Genomic DNA, 22,137 nt, shown 5'->3' on the forward strand with positions numbered 1-22,137 from the left:
CTTTAATTATCTTTATAGATATTTTTTTCAGTCTCTCAGCATATGCACTGAGTACATACTTCATATTTTATGCTTTAGTGAGTTCTAATTATGAAATTTTGTTTTAATTATGATGATGTGAAATTACAGGAAAACCAGTTCAGGTGTGAGGAAGAGTACGTTCTTTAGATTGCATACCAAGCAATTTTGCAAACACCAACCTGAAGCCAGAATTCTTAGAGCAGAAATTCCTGTAACACTTTATCTATAAACCTTGATTAGCATGTACCTGAATACTTGGTAATTATTTGTATAAACATTAGGACACCCCTCTCAGTGGTCTTAGGTTCAATTGGTAAGTCAAACTCATAGAACTCATTCGGCCACAAGTGTAATTAGAAGATAGAAAAACAATGTACTGGCGGGAAAACATCAGCTGTATTTCTTCAGCAGGAGTGCTCACCAGTCCCCAGACTATCTTCTGCTTTTCCCCTGTCCCACCACCACCGCAAGTGACACGTCAGTTGTGCAAGAGTGAGCTACATGGTGGGTGTGAGAGTCATTTTACCTTAGAAGCCCCATACTTGAGGAACAATATTTCTTGCAATAGCTGTTGAATATAGCTTCCAGGGCCGTACAAGGAAGGGCATACTCAACTTCCAGGGTCTACCCTCAGAATCTCAAAGCCTAGACTTCTTAGACTAGATATTTATGGTCCTGGCTACAGACCTCTCAGTTCATGCCAACACACCAACCAGGGTTCATTTTTACCACTATAAACGTTGCTTGGTAGCTGACATCTATCTTTATCAGCTATCAAGGGGAACAGAGCTAGAAAGTTAAGCCAAAGTAATTCTTCCAAAGATAAGAAAAAAGGTTTTCTTAATCCTTTACTCAGAATCTTTTCCACCAAGATTGTAAGCACCTCAGACTTGGATTTTTCAACTTTGTATGTCCCTTGCTTAGAAGATCCTTATGACATAGGATGTGAAATTGTGGACTTGAGAAAGGAAAACGGGGGGGGGGGGAGGAGGAATGAGGATGCACTAATATTGTTAACTAAAATATTTCTTGGGAGGTATTTTGATAATTTCTAGAAAATAATATTAGCATTTCTAACAGCTCGTTGCTTACTTAAAAAGTAAGTGTTAGACTTCTGTTTTCTGGAAGTGTAGGTAATACTTGTCCCAGTAAAACAGACATTTGTCTAGTGGAGAAGATGGGCATTGTGTTGTACCCTTCAATCCCAGAGGAGACTTGGATTTTCCAGATCCACGTTTGTAAACCTGCCTCCCAGATCACTAAGTACACACCTAAAGTGAATCAGCAGGAATAGCTAATTTCTGTCTGTGCACAGTCAAGGGTTAAGGGAGACAATTTCTCAGTCTTCTATTTGTGGTGGAAAATGAGACCAGGCCATTTCCAAAGCCCCAATTGCATGGGGTAAAAACTAGTAGATCTAAGTTCCAAAGACTAAACAGAGCCCTCTGATGGAGGTTAGGGAGCTTGAAAAGCAAGGTTGTGGGCTCTTAATAGATCCCACGGAGGGGGGAAGAATAGCATCATGGAATCACTAGGGGATGTAGACTATTTGGGGCAATCTGAATTCATAGAAACAAGATCAAGTAACACATGGAAAACTAATCATTAAAGGCAAAAAAGGTGAGCCAAAAGCATGAGAAGGTAACTCTAGAGCAGGGGTCCTCAAACTACCGCCCGCGGGCCACATACGGCCCGCCAAAAACATTTATCCAGCCCGCTGGGTATTTTTGCCGCCGCTGCCTGTTGCTTAGCAGCCGACTAGTTTTTTTTTTAAACTGTAGTCGGGCCCTCCAACGGTCTGAGGGACAGTGAACTGGCCCCCTGTTTAAAAAGTTTGAGGACCCCTGCTCTAGAGTATTAACCAGGGAACCAAGAAAAGGGGTCTTGTTCTATCACCATAACTGGTATATATAATCAGCAAGGATCTCAAAGACACTACTTATTCTTTTCTTTAGACATGGAATACATAGTTAACAATGAATTCAGTTAACAATAAATTAGCTTTTTTTTCTAGGCTGGGGTGGATAAAAGGAAGAGAAAAAAAAGCTGTCACAGGTCTAGGCTGGGGAGGATAAGGAAGAGGGAAAATGGAAGAGGCAAGACAAGACCTTTAAAGCATGATATTAATCATTAGCATTTTATACATTTTACTATCAATTGTGTTCTGAGTGAAATATCTTTCTTGAATTGCAGCCACTATTACAAATAACTATAAATTATTCAGACTTACATAATTTTTTAAAACTTGAAAAAACTGAAAACTCACAGAAAGTTTCAAAAATAGTAGAGGTCCCCCATACCCTTCATCTAGATTCCCCCAATGGTAACAATTTATGAAATTATAGGGAAATATCAAAACCAGGAAATTGGCATTAATACACTCTACAAACCTTATTAAGATTTCACCAGTTTTTAAAAATATATATTTTATTAATTTTTTACAGAGAGGAAGGGAGAGGGATAGAGAGTTACATCTCATCGAAACATCGATGAGAGAGAAACATCGATCAGCTGCCTCCTGCACACTCCCTACTGGGTATGTGCCCACAACCAAGGTACATGCCCCTGACCGGAATCGAACCCAGGACCCTTGAGTCCGCAGACCAACACTTTATCCACTGAGCCAAACCAGTTAGGGCAAGATTTCATCAGTTTTTACTTGCACTTATGTATGTGTGTATATGTATGTCAGACTAACAATACTTTTAACCCCCCCAAATAAATATGCTTCTGCTTTTTAAAATACTAATCATTCACTTATGATACAACTGATGTTAATTCTCAGTAGTGATCAATTGCTAGTCAATATTATAAAATATTTTTTTTCTAGTCTACAACATAATCTGTTAGACTTTGGAGCAGTTGAGAAATGCTAACTTTATTAATTTCTTTAGCTATTGTATATCTATTCCTAAAGGCCAAAAAAAAAGGATTCATAGTGTCTAGCCAAATATAGATACTGTAATAGCTTAAAGTTTATACTAAAGATTCTTTAAATATCAGGTTATCAAATGATCTCTGAATATAATCTGATATCATTTCATCCCTCTATTTGTTGTTGCCATAGTCAGTTCAGGATGCTGTAACAGAAAACCATAAGCTGAGTAGCTTAAACAAACATTTATTTTATTTTTTAAAATATATTTTCATTGATTTCAGAGTGGAAGGAAGAGGGAGAGAGAGATAGAAATATCAATGATGAGAGAGAATCATTGACTGGCTGCCTCCTGCATACCCACTGCTAAGGATTAAGCCCACAACCCAGGCATGTGCCCTTAACTGGCTGGAATCGAACTTGGGACCCTTCAGTCCACAGGCTGACGCTCTATCCACTGAGCCAAACCAGCAAGGGCAACAAACATTTATTGTTCACAGTTCTGGAGGCTGGGAAGTCTTAAGTTTGAGGTCCTGGCAGATTTGATTTTGGTAAGGACTCTCCTCCTGGCATGTAGATAACCTCCTACTTCCTTCGTCCTCTCATGGCAGAGAGAAAGGAAGTACGCTCTCCCATGTGTCTTCTTGGAAGGGCATGATTTTATCATGAGGACTCCCCCCTCATGACCCAAGGCTCTACCTCTAAATATCACCACATTGGGGGTTAGGGCTTCAATGTAAGTTAAGGGGTACCACCAGCGTTCAGTCCACAGCAGTTATTTTCAGTGAGTTTTCCTGAATTTCTTCCTAGTATAATAAAACATTTTTTAATATTATTGAAGCCTCCAGGACCTTGTATAATTGCAGTCACTTCAGTAGCTATTATCTTAATTGTCTCACAAAAACTAATCACCAAAAAATGGATTGTGTCATTTCGTTTTTGCATTTAAAATTTTTTTAATTTACCTTTGTATTTTTTTTCTTAATATGTTTTTTGAGCTTTGTAAGCTTCTCACTAAAGACAAGGTGAAAATCCATTTTCACCTATTTTTCAATTCTTTATTTTTAAGTTTTCATTTTTAAGATTCCCAGCATTTCCTCCTTCTAGCTCAAGTTGAATAATTTATCATGGAGATTCTATAAAACATACTGTCAAATACCCTGCATTAATAGTAATGAAGGAATAAAGTCGCCTCTACCTCACTAAGTAAGGAGGGTAGCAGCCAAAGAAATCATGAAATCTTAGCAATCATTCAAAGACTTACCAGCGCGCGTCCTTGTGAGTCTTGCTGGAAGTGAAAAGCACTCTAGAAGGACCCGGGAGACCCGGAGGGAGCCTGTGCCCTGCCATGTTTTAAGCCCTCCAATCACCATCTGACTGTTCTCATTTGTAAAATAAGAGAAGTAATACCTGTTTCCCTTACTTCTCGGGGTTGGAGTGTGAATCAGATGAGGCTAAAATACTTTGAGAATTGGAGCGTGTGATATAAACATCAAGTGGTAATATTATCAGGAATAACACGAGTCGTCAGAAATATCAGTTGTAGGCGATATATTGGAAAGCACATCATTATTTCTTACTCTCCTCTCCCTTTCTGATGGGGCTTTTGAGGTGGACTTAAATGGAAGATTTTCACTGAGATTGAAACAAAATCAAAATATGCCAGAGAACAGGCACAGGGGATGTCAAAAGGGAATAGATAGAAACAGTGAGGGGTAGATGAGATCTATGAACAGCTGCAGATGTTTGTTCCAGGAAAGAAATGAAATAGAAAGCCATCTTTCTCCAAGTTGCCATTGCTGGGTTCCATACAAGTGCAATTTTGACTTTCAAGCAATGAAGTGACTACTCTAAGGGTGGCCTCCTGCGTGTATCCTGATATCTCAGAGTCATTGCTGAGCTTATTAGCATCTTGTCTTCGGGTCTGTGGTAGAGCTCGAGGAAGTTAACATTGCCATTCCCACTAACTCGTGTGGAAGAAAAAGGGACCCAAATAGTGAGACTGGAGGACCGGGAGAAAGTAAAGAAAGGTGTGAAGACAGTATTTTACCACCTGGCAAGATAGAATGGCCCCTATGAATTTCTATTCTATACTCCAGCTACTTGGTATATGTTCTCAATATCATAGAAATGGGTTAACAGGCACTCTCTGATTTCCCACCTTTCAATCAGCCAAGGTAAACTTCTTGAGGATGCACATGCCCCTGACCGTGTCTTAATTACAATGATACATTGTTAAGCATAAGTAATGAAGCAGATCAGAAATCTTTCTTTTTCCCAGTAAGAAAAGCAGTAGGACAAAGACTGAAATGATTTTTACATCGAAATGCTCTTTAAGAGACAAATTGATTTATTCAAGAAAAAATCATGTGATTAAGCATCTTAAACTTACTGGAGCAGCAAGGACAGCATCTTGAATAGAATCAGAGAAGTGATACGTTTTTAATTCCTAGTTTGAGTACATCCGCTTTATTTTACATGATGTCCAGTCATTGATCTATATATCCTTATAATTTTCAGAATTGGGTTATCTTCTGGAGGTTTCAGAAAATTTGTGTCTTAGTAATATTATGAACATCTGCAAAAAAGCTACACAGGTGACTAATTTTCCAGGTGGGATTATGTGAGAAATGGCTAGTAAAATTCATATTTAGATGCATGTGGGTCAGAGCATACTATAATGAGTATATTGTTTTCTGAACTAAAATCCACTAAAATGTTCTCCTTATGTTAAAAATACACTAAATGCTCATGCTCTGTTGTCTCTAAAGAAAAATACACCTGAACCACAGACTATTGTTTGTTTTGTGACATTTTTATGTAACTGACATCATGACTATTTTTGCTGAACACCCTTGTTCTTTGGGAGAAGTAATAAATGGAATCTTGTTCACATACTTGAACAGGTCATGGTGATATCTATTGTTCATTGATCTATTTTAAACCCATGTAAAACACTGAGTCCAGCTAAGATTAAAAATTTAAAAAGATGACCGGTACTTTACCGGTACTTGGGATAATGATCATTGTCATCTGAAGAGAGTTGCTATTTAAATGTAGTTGAGCCAGCAATTTGGGCCCTCAATTACCATATGCTGCAATATATTATTTACCTGATATTTAAAGTATATGCATCAACAGTAGAGTGATAAGTTCCCTCTTTTCCCAAAATGGCTTATACATTAGGATGTGAAGCAATGTACAGAAATCTTTGTAAGGAATGTTTTTATAAGGAATTAGTCACTCTGTTCTTCACTTAGGAGCATTCACTGTATATTAATGATGCACATGTATGTGCAGGGCTTTATTGTGTTTTAGGAACATAGAACAAGTTAGTTCTTCCATTTTTTAATAATATGCTAGAATAGGTAGTCAACTAAATAACTTCTATTACCCTACATCTGAAACTCCTCGGGAAATATTAAAGAGCTTTCTAGTGCATGCTTGAGCTCATGGAACACCAAGAGTATTTCTCTGAGAAGCTCAAATCTATTAGCTTAGGTGGCCAATAGATGGACAGTAGGCATTTTCCAGGGTAAGCAACCAATCTCAGTCAGCCTGGAGCTGGATTTAAAAAATTCTCAGGGATGGCAGGAGACAAGGCCTTGGTCCAGTGGGTTGAGAGAAGACTAGACTTCTGCATAAAACGAAATCCCTGAGACACCATCTTCAGTACATTAACTTTATTTTTAAAAAAAGAAGAAAGAACACTATACAGAGAGACAGAGGACATATTCTACTTTTCACCATAGGTAATAGATGGGACAAGAGGATAAATAAATAACTACTTTTTAAGAATTACTAACTGTAGTCATGGGATTTGTACTTGTAATTCATATTACTTGTATGGGCCAAATTTCAAATTTGGTTGAACAGGTTCTGGGTGGTGTATGTCCAGAAATGTATTAGAAGCAAATTTTAAATCTTTAGAATAATGAGCTTTCCATACCAGCCTCAAAGAGTTTACATAGGTAAAAGTCCAAAGAGCGTGACTTCCTAAATGGACAGTTTATCAACTACCTGGGGAAAACAACACCATGAGAACAAGCAAGGCCCAGCTGGCATGGCTCGGTGGTTGCGTGTTGACCTATGAACCAGGAGGTCACAGTTCGATTTCCGGTCAAGGCACATGTCCGGGTTATGAGCTCGATCCCCAGTGTGGCATGTGCAGGAGGCAGCCGATAGATGACTCTCTCTCATTACTGATGTTTCTGTCTCTCTCTCTCCCTCTCCCTTACTCTTTGAAATCAATAAAAATATATTTTAAAAAAACAAACAAGCCAGCAACAAAAATAAATAGAATTAGATTCATGTATTTTCAAATTATTAGAGATAATTCATTGGTATCCAGAAGTGAATATTGAGCCCTGGCTGGTGTGTTTCAGTTGGTTGGGCATCATCCTGTGCACTGAAAGGTTGCTGGTTCTATTCCCTGTTAGAGCACATGCCTGTGTTTCAAGCTCGATTCCCATTAGGAGGGGTGCAGGAGGCAGCCTATCAATGTCACATTGATGTTTCTCCCTCTCCCTCTCCCTCACTTTCTAAAAAAAACACACACACGCAAAAAACAAAACAAAAAACTCTTTTAAAAAAGTAAGACATGAATATTGAAAAAAACTTTTTAAGAAAAAGGCAGAATTAACCAGACGCACTTGATAAAGAACTGAAAGAAAAGAAATATGTAATAATTGAAATGAGTAATGCAGTGAATGGATTAAATAGCAGATTAATCATGGCTGAATATAGGATCAGTGAAATATAGAACTGAGCAAAATACCAGAATGCAGTCCAAAGAGAGAAGGATAGGAAAGCCTAAAGATGAGATTAAAGATTAAGATAGGGTGAAAAGATCTAATGTATGTTTAATTGGGATTCTGATGGGGAGAACTAGAGAATAATGTAAAAGCAGACTTCAAAGTTATTAGCTAAGACTGCTGAAGATTTAAACATTAAATTAAGGCTTAGGAATTCTAAGAAAGAATTTTTAAAAAATCATATATAAACTTAATGATTTCTTCTCAGAAACAGGGGGATCCAGGAGACAGTGGAATGGCATCTTTGAAGTGCTGTTAGTCTAGAATTCTGTACCCAAAGAAGTTATTTTTCAAAAACAACAGCAAAATAAAGTTATTTTCTAGGACTACCAAAAGACTTTGAGCTACCAAAAGACTCTTGGGAAGTTACATTTATAGAATGTTCTTCAGAAAGAAATCAATGATTTCATAAGGAAGTATGAGCTACAAGAAAGAGAGCAAAGATGTATTTATAAATCTAAACAAACTGATTTTTTAAAGTAGTAATCTTAGTGGGTAATTTCTAGAGTTACAAAATAGAGAATATACCTATAATCACAGGGACTCATGTGTCAAGAGATGGGTAACCCCAGAGTTAAAACATTCTGAAGTCTATATTATTTGAGAAAAGTTGAAAAAAGCATTGCTGACTCTAGACTGTGATGTTAGGTGCCCATGACCAAATATCTAGGAAAACCACTAAATAATAGAATGTATAACATCCAAACTAGTAAAGGCGGAAAATATACATGGATATATTAATAGACACAGTCACTGTACGTGGAGTAACTCTTGGTTAAAGACAAAGTTAGTTAGCCTAGCTTGAAAAAAAGATTATACTCTATTTATAAGAGATATAACTAATCTGAACACAGAATGTTTGAAAGTAAAAGGAGCAAACGGGTAAAAAAAACCTTAAATATTAATCAGATATTTTTATCTTAGAGCCATAAAGTGTTATTACATATTTATAAATGGTTTACGTCATTTAATCTATTACTTAATAGATTAAATAATTCCATCCTAAATGAATAAAAATCAATAGTACTGCAAAGAACATTAACAAATTCACAATATAATGAACAAGCTTGACATAATGGATTTACAAAGAACGATTGAAGGATATACACCCTTTCAAGCATATGGGACATTTATAAAAATTGATCGCATACTTAGCCATGTGTGAATCTCATAAAATTAGAAGAGTTGCTTCATAAAAACTATAATAACAAGGAAATCAAACTGTTGACTGATATCAGAAACATAACTGAATACCCATATACATTTGAAAATTTGAAATCATACTTCTAAATAAAATAACCCATGGGCCAGAGTAAACTAGAACAAAACTAAAAACAAAAATCCACGTTGCAGTAGCACTTGCAGTAATTAAAACAGACACAATAAAGTACATCCTGGCCGGTGGCTCAGTTGGAGGTTTCGGGTTCGATTCTCAGGTTGTCCATCTCTCTCTTCCTCTCTCTTTCCAAAAATCAGTAGAAACAGATTTTTGGGTGAGGATTAAATAATAATAACTTAAAAAATTTTAGTCATAGGGGATAAAAAAGCGAAGCAACGAGATACCATTTTTCATGTTAGATCGGCAAGAATGAAAAAGATTGAAAAACTAATCATAGGGATTTATGTACATAGGGGTTCGTCCAGATTTTTCTCCATCCTTCATATTGTCATTCAATTTAGCTTATGGTCTTTCTTTTTTTATTTTGTGCCATGCACAAAAGTTGATGATTTGTAGTAATAATTGTTACTCTTGCAGTTTTTATGAGGCTTGGTTATATTACTTTCATCTGCTGTTAACAGTGTGACAATATATTCTCTATTCTTTGATCCAGTAATTCCACTTCTAAGAATTTGTCACGGGGTATAAAATGATATATATACTTGAGACTGTTCTTTATAGCCTTGTTAATATTCTTGAAAAACTGGGCAAATTTCTAGGAGTAGAGGAATAAAGGGCTTGTTAAAGAGACTGCGGTGTGTGTGTATACATATATAGATATAGTTCGAAAGATTATGTAGTATAAGACTACCCTTTTAAGTTATATATACATTAATATTTACATAGAAATATACGCATGACATACTGAGTGGCAAAAGCAGGATATGTGTAAACTGTACCTCGCAGATGTAAGCAGTCACTTGTTAATAGTTGCACAGACTGTAGCCCATATCCCTGGAGAAGTGTGGTCTGAGGCACCTGTGCTGTAAAATAAAAAGCGCTAAAAGGGAATTTGGAGGGGCTGAGTTTTAGTCACTCTTTGGCTGCTCTTTACAAATCAGGGCCTCCTTCTTTAAAAATGAGGGAAGGGCGGTGGGCGTGGGACTTCATTAGCCATGACAAATAGGCCACAATGGTTGTCGCATCCTCTTTTGCAACCACAGCTGATGCTGGTCATCAGTCTTCGTGTTCTCTCTCTGGGCTCAGCCACGCCTTGGAATTCTCAGCACCTAAAAGGGTTTTAGGCAACCTTTTCTGAGCAGGTTGTCCTTTACATTTGAGACTTCTTTCTCATCCTTGGATAAGATGATCTTAGAAGTCTTTTCAGCTAAAAGAATGTTTTTGACCAAGGAACTAAGTTATTGTGGCGAGAAATAACAGGGATTATCTTTCAGGGGAAAAAAAGTTTACTTTTCTAGAAGACACATTTTTTAAAGCAGTAAAATGATGAAATAACTTTTGATAATATATTTTACTAAATAAGATATTTCAACATGTCATTGTTATAAAACAATTATTAATGGGATATTTCATGTTCTTGGTATTTCATATAAAATCTTTTTGAAGTACAGTGTGTATTTTCAGCAATCCAATTTTAGGTGATAAATTCCCTTTGGAGATACTTGATCTGTATTTAAATTTATAGTTAAAAAAGTAGAGTCTCATACTAACATTCTTGAGTTTTCTAAGAATTTGAATTGAGGACTAGTTTTTAATCCAGTTAAAATGAAATTAAATATTAAGATAAAGTCAAACTGAGGGAAGGGCGGTGGGCGTGGGACATTTCAAGTACCCAATGGCCACATGTGGCTGGGGGTTACCTTATTGACAGTGGTACTTTTTGAATACAAAGAAACGTACAATCTGATTTTAGCCTTCAAGGGAAATTTTCTAGTTGGGAAAGCAAGATATCAAAAATAAACATATCAGGAATCTAATCCAAAGCAGAACGTAATTAAGTGCTAACCATTTTCTGCAGGCAGATTAAGTACTACTTGGGTAGGACGTTGCAGGAAAACCCCAGCTTGGTACATTCCTCAGCACTTTGGAGCCTGAGTGGTAGCTGTGTTGTGTGGACTTTGTGAGAATGGAGTGTCTTACTTAGAAAGTGTGTGTGTTCTCCCTGCAGGCATGGGACCCGCTGTGCTGGAGAAGTGGCAGCCGCAGCAAACAACTCTCACTGCACAGTCGGAATTGCTTTCAATGCCAAGATCGGAGGTATGGGAAACAAACGTATGTGGCTGTAGAAGTGAGCCAAGAGCTCTCGCGCTGATTTTCAGAACCCCTTTTTGAACAGGCATATGTTTGCATAATAATGTTCAACTGTTGCTGACAGCAAAATGACCATGTTAACATGTGTTACTGCATACAGTTAAAGACTTCAGAAGCTGTCCCCCAACGTATTGTCCAATACGTTAAACAAGGTTGTCCAGTACTGAAAATGGTGTCATGGACATCTGTAAAAAACTATACAACCGGTGCTTGAGTCAGAAAGAACTAATAATAGAAACACCAGGCCAGGCTATAATATCTCTGTGGGAAGAATGATTTGAAATTATGTTAAAGCAGAGTATCTATTCTTTCCCTCTTCTTTAGGCTTTATAAACATAGCCTTTTAATTGCAATGAAAATGGTAAATGGCAAAAACTCCTTTTGTAGTCCCATAATGTAGTAAGACTGTTCTCACTAATAATTTCATAGTATATGCACACACATGCACTAGCCCAAATATACATAAGCTTACTACAAGGATCCAAGCACAGCAGTTTAAATCCAGGCATTAATAAAAGCAACCACTTAACTTTTTCCACTTGTAGTCATCATTGTTAGTATAGCCTGGTGCCACAGCCAACATGCAGATGGAAGAAAACATTGTAAGAGATGGTATAGATCCTAGTTAGTGGCTTTGAAGGTGTCCCCTGGGGGGGTCTCTTAAAAGGGTGTCATGAGATAAATGGAACCAGGATGACATCTTTGTTTCCAATACACTCCTTGTTTCCGAATGGTAAAGAAGGTTGGACCTAAAAAAATAAAAACAACAGTTCTTTCTAGGATAAAGATAGAGGTCTTCTGAGGTATTTGGGATGGACAATGACGGTGCTGAGAAAAGGCTTTCAGAGACTACCTTGAATGTCAGCCCTCAGTAAATTGGACCTGTCCCTTTCCTCTGTTTCACACTGAATTCCTAGAGCGTGGTAGCGTGTTAGGCAGCAGTTAGAGGACCCTGAGAGCCTCTGCTATGTGTCAAAGGGAAGACAGGTTCAAGGAGGAGCTAGGAGAGGAGACACAGACTTCCCCTGAAGAATCCTGAGGGTCCCGGAGGCCCCTGCTCTTCTCATGAGAATCGCATGACTCCAGGGGCTGCCCAGTTCATCCTCCTTGCTCTCCAGGCCACACACAGCTCTTACATACACAGACACACGTCCCTGTCATTGCTCTCCAGTGCTAACCAGCACTCACTGACCTTGAGGGAATGAAGAAATGAACTTGTGAACCCTCCCAGATAAGCTGCTGGCTGACCCACCTGAACAAGGACCCTCAGTAAAAAAAGGCATGTATGGTGGCTGGCCGCCATGGCTCATTGGTTGAGCATCGACCTATGTACCAGGAGGTCACAGTTTGATTCCCGGTCAGGGCACATGCCTGGGTTGAGGGCTTGATCCCAGTGTGGGGCGTGCAGGAGGCAAGCCAATCAATGATTTTCTCTTATCAGTGATGTGTCTATCTCTCTCTCCCTCTCCCTTCCTTTCTGAAATCAATAAAAAAATACATATTTTTTTAAAAAAGGAATGTATGGCAATGACTCACAAATGTCCCATCATCCTGAAAACAGGAACATTTTGAATTATAAATTGAAACCCTACACCCAAGGAATGAAGGCTTGCAGTCATATGCAGAAAAAGCAATCTTTCCTCCTTAAACTTGAAGACACAAAATTCTTATTTGTCAGTTTTTGATCAAGAAATTAATATTACCCTATAGATATTATTTTATCCTACATTTAGTGTGCGCACACACATGGACTTCACACACTCCTGCATGTTGGCATTTAGAAATCCTGGTTAGTCCAGTGTTAATTTCAGACCTCCTCATATCGGTAAAATCATTTCATTGTATGCTTTTACACAGATAGTAAGAATATGAAGTAGTTCATCTTTCTTTGGTAAAAACCACACAGATGAATTTTGGATATTCATGTCAAGTGAAAACCATTGGCTTCTTAGGACCCAGCCCATGCAGAGCACCATGCTGGGTAGTCTGTTCCCACGGAAACTGCGGACAGACTTTCTAAATAAAGTTCCCATTTCCTAACTTTTAAAGGGACTGTTCATAACCTTTGTTCCCCACATCACCTGTTCCTTTAAAAATCCTTAAGAAGCCAAAAGTCTGGAGGAAAAGACAGTTGAGATGTAACAACCAAATGCCATGTCTTTAGGGCTGCTTTGGAGAATTTTAATATTGACTGGGTATTTATTTCTGTTTTTTGGGAGTAAAAAATATGAAAGGATAAATGTCATATTTGCCATGTAACTTAAGATGGCTCAGCTCAATATGTATATTTTTAGATGAAGAAAATGTGGCAAAAATGTTAACAGTTGTCTACTAGTGGCTGGATCAGTAGTTATTGTCATTCTTTCTATTTTTCTGTGTTTGTAAGTTTTATAGTTAAAAGTTAAACACCTTTGACAACACAAAGAAGGTACAGTTTCTTAAAGAACATTTTTATTTCCTACCACAAGTTCCACCTCAGACCCCATAGTATCTAACACTACCTGAAGTGGGGTTTTGTTACTTAATGCCCATTTAGTGGTAATCAATACAAACTTGAAGTCCTACCAGATAACAGCGTTTTTCCTAAGGAGTGAATTTGGGCTGCAGAGAGATATTCTTAAAATAATACAGTGTCTCGGTGATGGTATTTGACTTAAGCTGAAGGAGTTTTTAGCTCACAATTATTTGTTGTGCGTCTCCAAAATACAAGGAAAGCCTGGCATATGACGTATAACTTATGTTTGAATATCTGTGTCTAGTTTTGCAAATTAAGGTTAATAATAAATTCCTATCTGTCTGGCGGGAATATACTTAAATGAAGATTAATGGCTATACATTGCTAAAACCTTGTGAGAATTATTTGATGTCTTACATGCACAGAAAGCATTCTCATTTATTATTTGACTTATAAATAACTTGGCAAAGAAGTAATATATTAAATCCACATCAGTCTCTCAGATTGGGAGATAATATTAAGTATGGAGGAAATTGGACCAACCTGACTTGGCAGCTTTCCAAGTTTTGTAAGCCTGCCAAGGTCAGAATGCTTTCTACCAATTATGAACACAAGTGATCTAATGAAGAGAAGTTTAGGGAAGATGGATTGCTTGAGGCTCTCTTTGACAACTGCTCGATTAAGACAAGGATCAAGAGAAGGGAGAGATGATGGAAACCTCGGAAAAGAGAACAATAGCTACGAAAGATTTTAAAAAGTTTTGCTCTTTAAAAAAATAAGTAAATAATTTTTAAACAAGAGAAGTTTTGCTCTTTTCCATGCACTGTAACTTCCTTTCTTCCCAAGAAAGCTTTGGAAGAAATCTGAATTGTCTTCTTCTGGGGAAAATATGCTCACTCAAGTGTTGATGAAAAGATTATTCTTCCCCCGCCCCCCCAAATGCTGTAACCTCGGCAAGTCTTGGGCTGTTTGGGTGTAAGCCTCTAATGAAGCTACTTCCTGTCTGTCCCCAAGGAGTCCGAATGCTGGACGGGGATGTGACAGACATGGTGGAGGCGAAGTCAGTCAGCTTCAACCCCCAGCACGTGCACATCTACAGCGCCAGCTGGGGCCCCGACGATGACGGCAAGACCGTGGACGGCCCAGCTCCACTCACCCGGCAGGCCTTTGAAAACGGCGTCAGAATGGTAGGTTTCCTGCTGCGTCAGTTGGGGGGTGATTCTCATGTGAAGCCATCTGTGAAACGGGGGGTTCTGATCCCCCAGTTCAGAGGGTTAGGTGCAGCTCATAGATGGAGCCAGGACACAGGTTAATGGAAAGAGATGCAGAAGCTTTGGGATTAGATGTTGTATCTGTTCTGCAAATGAGTTAAATGATAGTTTCCCTTAACAAGAACAGAGGTGTTGCCTGGCCAGTGTTGCTTAGTGGTTGAGCGTGGAGGTCCTGGTTCGATTCCTGGTCAGGGCACATGCCCGGGTTGCGGGCTCAGTCCTCCGTGTGGAGCGTGCAGGAAGCAGCCAATCAATCATTCTCTCTCATCATTGATGTTTCTCTCTCTCTCTCCCTTTCCCTTCCTCTCTGAAATCAATAAAAAGTATATATACTAGAGACCCGGTGCACAAAAATTTGTGCACTCAGGGGGGTCCCTCAGCCTGGCCTGTGCCCTCTTGCAGTCTGGGACCCCTCGGGGGATGTCCACCTGCTGGCTTAGGCCCACTCCCCGGGGGATCGGGCCTAAGCTGGCAGACATCCCTCTGGCAGCCCGGGAGCCTTTGGGGGATGTCCACTTGCCAGTGGGGAGCAGGCATAAGCTGCAGTCGGACATCCTTAGTGCTGCTGAGGAGGCGGGAGAGGCTCCCGCAAGCACCGCTGTGCTGGCAGCCATCAGCCTGGCTTGTGGCTGAGCAGAGTTCCCCCTGTGGGAGCGCACTAACCGCCAGGGGGCATCTCCTGCATTGAGCGTCTGCCCCCTGGTGGTCAGTGTGTGTCATAGTGACCAATCATTCCCAGTGGTTCTGCTGTTAGGGTCAATTTGCATATTACCCTTTTATTATATAGGATATATATATATACACACACACACACACACACATACACACACACATATACACACACACACACACACACACATATATATACATATACATATATATATATATATATATATATATATATATATATATATATATATATATATGTTAAAAAAGGACAGGTATATTTGGACACTTAAATTTATTCAAAGGAAATACATTCATTTATATGTTAATGTTACATTTGGAGAAATAAATTCCTGGGACTGAGATTCAGAAGTGGAGATATTGAAACTCTCCATTTGGTGTGCATAGATCATCCAGCAATGCCTGACTAAGTATCTCTCTTTTGTGGTCCCTCCCCTAGTCCCACCTCTGTCCCAGGACAATATTATTTTTATGCTTGCCCCCAAGTTCCCTCCCTAACTGGGCAGCTTAACCCTTGAGGTCACTTGATTTCCTTGATTCCCCCCAAAACTGACCACATAATCTAATGTAATAAAACATCTGCTTCAGATTATAGGTCTTAAAAAATCCTGCTGCCTTCTAGTTACGTGAAAAATAAGGGTGCTGCGTGCATGTAATCATGGAAGGAGGTGGGGTCCCCAGAGCATCTCCTTTCTTGTTCTTTCTCATGAATGAAACTTTGGGTGACTTAAAGCATCCATTTTAATCATGATCTGGGCCTAGCCTTTCCTTTCATCATCATCTATCTCTCTCTTTTTTAATGTTCTTATTGATATTTTATAGAGAAACATCAACAAGAGAATTACATCATCCATCAGCTGCTTCCTGAAACCCCACCCCCACCCCCAGGGGATCCAGCCTGAGGATATGATTGTAGAGCAGGGGTGGGGAACGTCATATGAGTCCCGGGAAATCATTTGGTCTGGCCCTGCCAAGGCATTAGGGGTCAGTTAATTAAATGTTTGACCAAATGTAGCAGGCTAATTTTTAAGTTGATAATTTTGTATGGCCCGCAAATGATGATATAAATACCAAATGGCTCTTTGCAGAAAAAGGTTCCCCACCCTTCTTTTAGAGGGGGGGGAAGGAAAGGAGAGAGAAACATCAATGTGAGAAACATCAATTGGTTGCCTCCCATATGCACCCCAACTAAGGATTGAACCCACCACCCAGGTGTATGCCCTGACTGGGAATCAAATCTGCAACCTTTTGGTGTATGGGACGATGCTCCAACCAACTGAGCTACCTGGCCAGGTCCTATGTGATAGTTTAAAATTGCTCTGGCCTATGAGGTTTTAGCTAAATCATCTACAAAAATATAACAATTGGAATTTATTTTTTCTTTTAAATGTGCTGAACTCTCACTTTCCAGACAGTGTAGATAAAGGAGTAAAGAAGGCATCTAAGTTTTATATGCAGGATATAAAAGTCCCAACATTCTAGCAACATGACACACACAGAAACAAGATTATTTGAGCTAAGGATAAGGGTCATCCTATATAATAAAAGGCTAATATGCAAATCAACCAAATGGCAGAACATCCGGTTGCTATCATGCGCACTGACCACCAAGGGGCAGATGCTCAACGCAGGAGCTTCCCCCTGGTAGTCAGTGCGCTCCCACAGGGGGAGCACCGCTCAGCCAGAAGCTGAGCTCACGGCTGGCAAGTGGTGGGAGCGCTAAGGATGTCCAACTGACAGATGTCCCTGGGGAGCGGGCCTAAGCCGTCAGTCGGACATCCCCTGAGGGCTCCCAGACTGTGAGAGAGCACAGACCAGGCTGAGGGACCTCCCCCCACCAAGTGCATGAATTTCGTGTACCAGCCCTCTAGTGCAGCAGTTCTCAACCTGTGGGTCGTGACTCCTTTGGGGGTCGAACGACCCTTTCACAGGGGTCACCTAAGACCATCGGAAAACACATATATAATTACATATTGTTTTTGTGATTAATCACTATGCTTTAATTATGTTCAATTTGTAACAATGAAAATACATCCTGCATATCAGATATTTACATTATGATTCATAACAGTAGCAAAATTGCAGTTATGAAGTAGCAACGAAAATAATTTTATGGTTGGGGGTCACCACAACATGAGGAACTGTATTAAAGGGTCGCGGCAGTAGGAAGGTTTAGAACCACTGCTCTAGTGGATGAAATAAAACCGGTGACTGAGAGAGGACAGAGCTGCTGCTTTGGTTAGGAAGGTGGAGAGTCTTCTTTGAGGAAGTGATGCATGAATGGAGACATAAATGATAAAGGCCAATCATGTGAAGAAATGTGGAAGGAATGTTCTGTGCAGAAGGAATGGCAAGAGCAAAGCCCTGGGAGGGGAAAATGGTGTGGGAGACTCACAGAACTGAATGTGACTTTGGACTTTGGGAGCATCATGGACAAAAAGCCGGCAGGGGGAGATGGGTTGGAGAGAGGCAGGGGCCAGCTCAGCAGGGTCCCTACACCATGTAGGATGTTTGCATTTTATTCTGTCATAGAAAACCATTGGGGGTTTTCAGCAGAGTCCTGGCCTGGTGGGATGCACAATTTTAAAAGATCACTGCTCTGTAGAGAATGAATACGTGGGGTGAGGGATGGGGAGGCAAGAGTGGAAGGTGGAAATGGGCTAGCAAAGTTGATAATGAGTTGGACTAGGGTGGCAGCAATGTCAAGAGAACCCAGAGAGATCGGTGGCAAGGGAGAGATGCATAAGTATCGAGAGATTTTCACAAGGGAAATAAATACATTTTGCTCGGGGAGTCCAAGTATTGATTGCATCTATTCCTTCTTCTTGCTAATCAAAAAATGTGGCAAATATTGGATTTCAGAATGCTTTCTATTTGTTTCACTATAAGATAAGCATTTGGCTCAGTAGAACATAACACTGTTTTTAAAGACTTTAACAAAATCAGAATTGATTCAATTTATAGCCCCTTTAGAATTAACGTACCAAAATTGCATTAAAGAAACTATGTTGAATAAACCGTGTCACAATTGACAACTTGCTACACTTCCAAAGGTTGCATTTTATGTGGTGCTGAGAAGCTATAAAATTAAGTGCAAGAATTAGAGGCATATAATTTGGGCTGCATACACTTGATGATGATGATGATGATGATGATGATGATGATGATGATGATACAGCAAAAAACATTTAACATTTGCCATTCTATTATACTCTAGTCACTCGGTAAAGCCCTAAAATAGGTAACTTTTAATCTTCACAATAATCTTATAAGATAGATACTGTTCTCCACAATTTTACAGAAACTAGATATTCAGCAAAGCTAAAGAAGTCAGAACATGGGCCTCTAAGAAATCCAAAAAGTTTTTTTACATGTTGTCATTTCTATTGTATTTGTCACATCTGACCTCCTTCCTTCAGCTGTGACCACATATTCTAGCTTTCCTCCTGTTTCTATGGTGAATTAATTGCTCGTGCTCTACCTTTGTCCACCTCCTCCATTTCTTCACTGATGCCACCCTTTCTCACTTCATCCGAGATACTGCCCAATTAATTCTCTTTTTCCTTCATCAGAATCTCCCTCTCAACTGCATTATTGCCATCCACACACATTCATACTGTTAAACTCCTACCTCAAAAGAAAGAGAGGAGAATCCCTCTTCTGTCTCCTTGTATCCTTCCAATCATGGTCTCATTTCTCCTTTTCCCATTAGAACAAAATTCCTTGAAAACTTGGTTCATACTTGCCCTCTACAAGCTCTCTTTTTCCATTATCTCTTGATGCCACTACATCAGGGCTCTGACCTGTCACTCCCCTGAAGCTGTTCTTGTCAGGGTCACAGTGACCTCCTTATGTAAAAACCCAGCGCTCTTGTCTGAACCTCATATAATTTGTACTGACAAGGAGGCCTGCCTGCTCTTCCCACCTACAATAGAACACACATGTACTCCCAACCCTTCAGAACCCCCTCTTGCCAATGATGATCCTTCCTTTTATCTGTTATTATTTACTTGTTGATCAATTATCTCTTCCAGAAAAGCCCATAGTTTGACTCCTTTGTGCTCTGTGTATTCCAAGTACCTAAAACAGCGTCTGTTTAGGAGTTAGTGAACGAATGTGTAAATGAATGTGTGGATGATTTCCATGCCAGTGTGCTGCATATACTGAATGAATTTACTTAAGGATCACACTTGCATTGTTTTTGATTAATAATTTGGAAATAAATTATTAGCATATATGGTGTAGACTGGTAATGAATGTACCAGACTCTGGAGTCAGACTCTGTTGGGTTCTAATACTTTCTTACCTTGCTCAAGTGAAGTAGCCTCTCTGAGGATCAGTTTCTTCCTCTATAAAATGGAGCTAAGTGCTAGTAATTACTTTTTAGGACTGTTGTGAGGATTATGTGATTCATGCCTGTAAAATATGAGGCAGAGTTCCTGAAACATAGTAAAGTCTCTAATTCTGTTACAAATTTTAATCATTATCACTACTGTAAAGGCAAGGGTAGTAAAAGTGAAATACTGATTAATCATGCATAATACTATAAAAAGTCTTGATTGTTCGAAATCTCTGGGTTTAATCAAGTCCATATTGCTGAGTGATCCTTTGGGAAGGCAAGTATATGAACTTGTGGTTATTATTAAGAAATGGACAAAATAAATGGGACAAAATATTCAAAAGGGTATTTTTAAAAATTTAACCCATAAGACACTAATTAATAAAATGCTAAAAACGAAGGGGGAGGAATTTTGCTGTCCAATTACTTGAGAAACGCCACTCATTATATGCTCCCTTAGGAAATTTTAAAATATATTAAAGGCTCTGAGAACTCCTGCAGTAAATTTTAACTTTATTTAATCCGTGTTCTAAAGCGTAAACACACAGAAGCTTTTATTTTCATGACTTTTTTTTGAATGGTTGTTAAATTAATTTTATTTTAAATTATTTGGTGCTCCTTTATGAAAATTCAGCAAAACTCACTAGACTTTTAGAGTCAGAATGTTAGAACTGGAAGTAATTTTAGTGGTTGAGTTGCTTTTACCAACCTTTCTTTATGTATTTACTTGTAGATGTTATTACCATCCACCCATTCTCCCTTCCTAAACTTGTGATTTCTTCTTTTCATCATCCTAGTCATCCAATAAGTCTTTCTTTCCTTTGCTACTCCCTAAAAGTCTATGGAACCTGCCCTCTTGTCCTCACAGTGGAAACCACCATCTCTCATATAGATTTGGACAATAGCATCTTTCCACAACTTCCATCCTCCCAGCTTGAGCTTCAACTTTCAAACTAGCATTATTAACACAGCCACCGAGGTATTTCTTACATGTAAATCTTCTTGTGTCTTCTTATTAAAATTCATCACTGCCCCGGGTGACCAACAAGGGACATTCTAAGCTTCTAAGGAGGGAACATTGACCTCTCACAATTTTACGAGGGGTCTCAGCATCACAATCTGACTTGTCATCTTGAGAAAGGACAGTTTAAAAGTCACTCTCATTCAAACTGACAGGATTCTACTTAGCATGGCGATCCTTTGGCCTGGCTCCTTGGTATGACTGGCCAAAACTTCCTGAGGGGGCAGTTCTAAATAGGAAAGCAATTTTATAAAGGAGGAGTCAGCCGACAATGTTTCAGATACCGGTGACCCAGGGTTTGGTGTCAGAATGAGAAGCTAATTGCCTAAAGTTTTCTTTGACAGAGTCTTCATTCATTCATTTATTCGTGATTGCATTTAGGAGACATTCCCTGGGCGGTTATAATATTCCTGTGCTGAGGTGACAGTGAAAGATGAATAACACTCAGCACTTGCCTTTGGGGAGCTCACCATATAATGATGAATCGGTGTTCCAAGTAAGATGCAAGCAAACTCCCAAAGTCCCTTCAGTGAATAGATTCCGATAAGCAATCAGGAGGACAGACTAAAACCACACAATAACAGAACTTACTGGGCGCAGCCTAGTAGCCTTGCAGTCATCTTTTTTTGTCCCATTTGGGTTATAAAACTTGAGTAATAATTGGTGCATTTGATATTCATCTGCAGGTATCTAATGCATTGACAACATTTCACAGTTTCCTGACAAGTGTCTTTAATAATATCCTATAGAAAATGCTCAAAAAACTTGGAATCAAATCTTTTCCTTTCTCATAATCAGAAAATCATATGTTAAAGTTACCAGTACGTCCCTTATTATTTTATTCCATAAGTTTTTTTGAAGTACCCATGACATAACATGCTCTGATTTGATGTTAATCTTTTATTTGAAGAAATCATCTAGCTCATTGTAGGTATTGTAGGATCACAGCTTAGAGCGTTGGCTTTGTCATTTTATCTACAAGTAAACTTTCAATTCCACATCACTTTGAGCTTTTTAGATTTTGGGATTAAAGCATTCAAATGAATTCAATACAGAACCAATGTCCAGGGGTGGGGAACAAAAGTAGGTGAAATCACAGTCACTGGCCCCTAATCTCCTTGTTGGAACTGTGTCCTTTATCCCACTTTTCAATCTATTCAGGGG

At 39.0% G+C, this 22,137-nt stretch overlaps 1 protein-coding gene across 5 annotated transcripts in view; it reads left to right on the top strand.

The window, feature by feature from the left end:
• The window catches only part of PCSK5 (proprotein convertase subtilisin/kexin type 5), a 278,331-nt gene that overhangs the window by 140,601 nt on the left and 115,593 nt on the right, over positions 1–22,137 (top strand). For all 5 annotated transcript variants that reach the window (XM_006086818.3, XM_023752385.1, XM_023752386.1 and 2 more), the window contains exons 6-7: positions 11,058–11,146; positions 14,670–14,842. In XM_006086818.3, the coding sequence (XP_006086880.1) occupies positions 11,058–11,146; positions 14,670–14,842 (262 nt within the window). The remainder of the gene's footprint in view (positions 1–11,057; positions 11,147–14,669; positions 14,843–22,137) is intronic.

This window comes from Myotis lucifugus, unplaced genomic scaffold, assembly GCF_000147115.1.
Source record: "Myotis lucifugus unplaced genomic scaffold, Myoluc2.0 scaffold_31, whole genome shotgun sequence".
Taxonomy (NCBI): Eukaryota; Metazoa; Chordata; class Mammalia; order Chiroptera; family Vespertilionidae; genus Myotis; species Myotis lucifugus.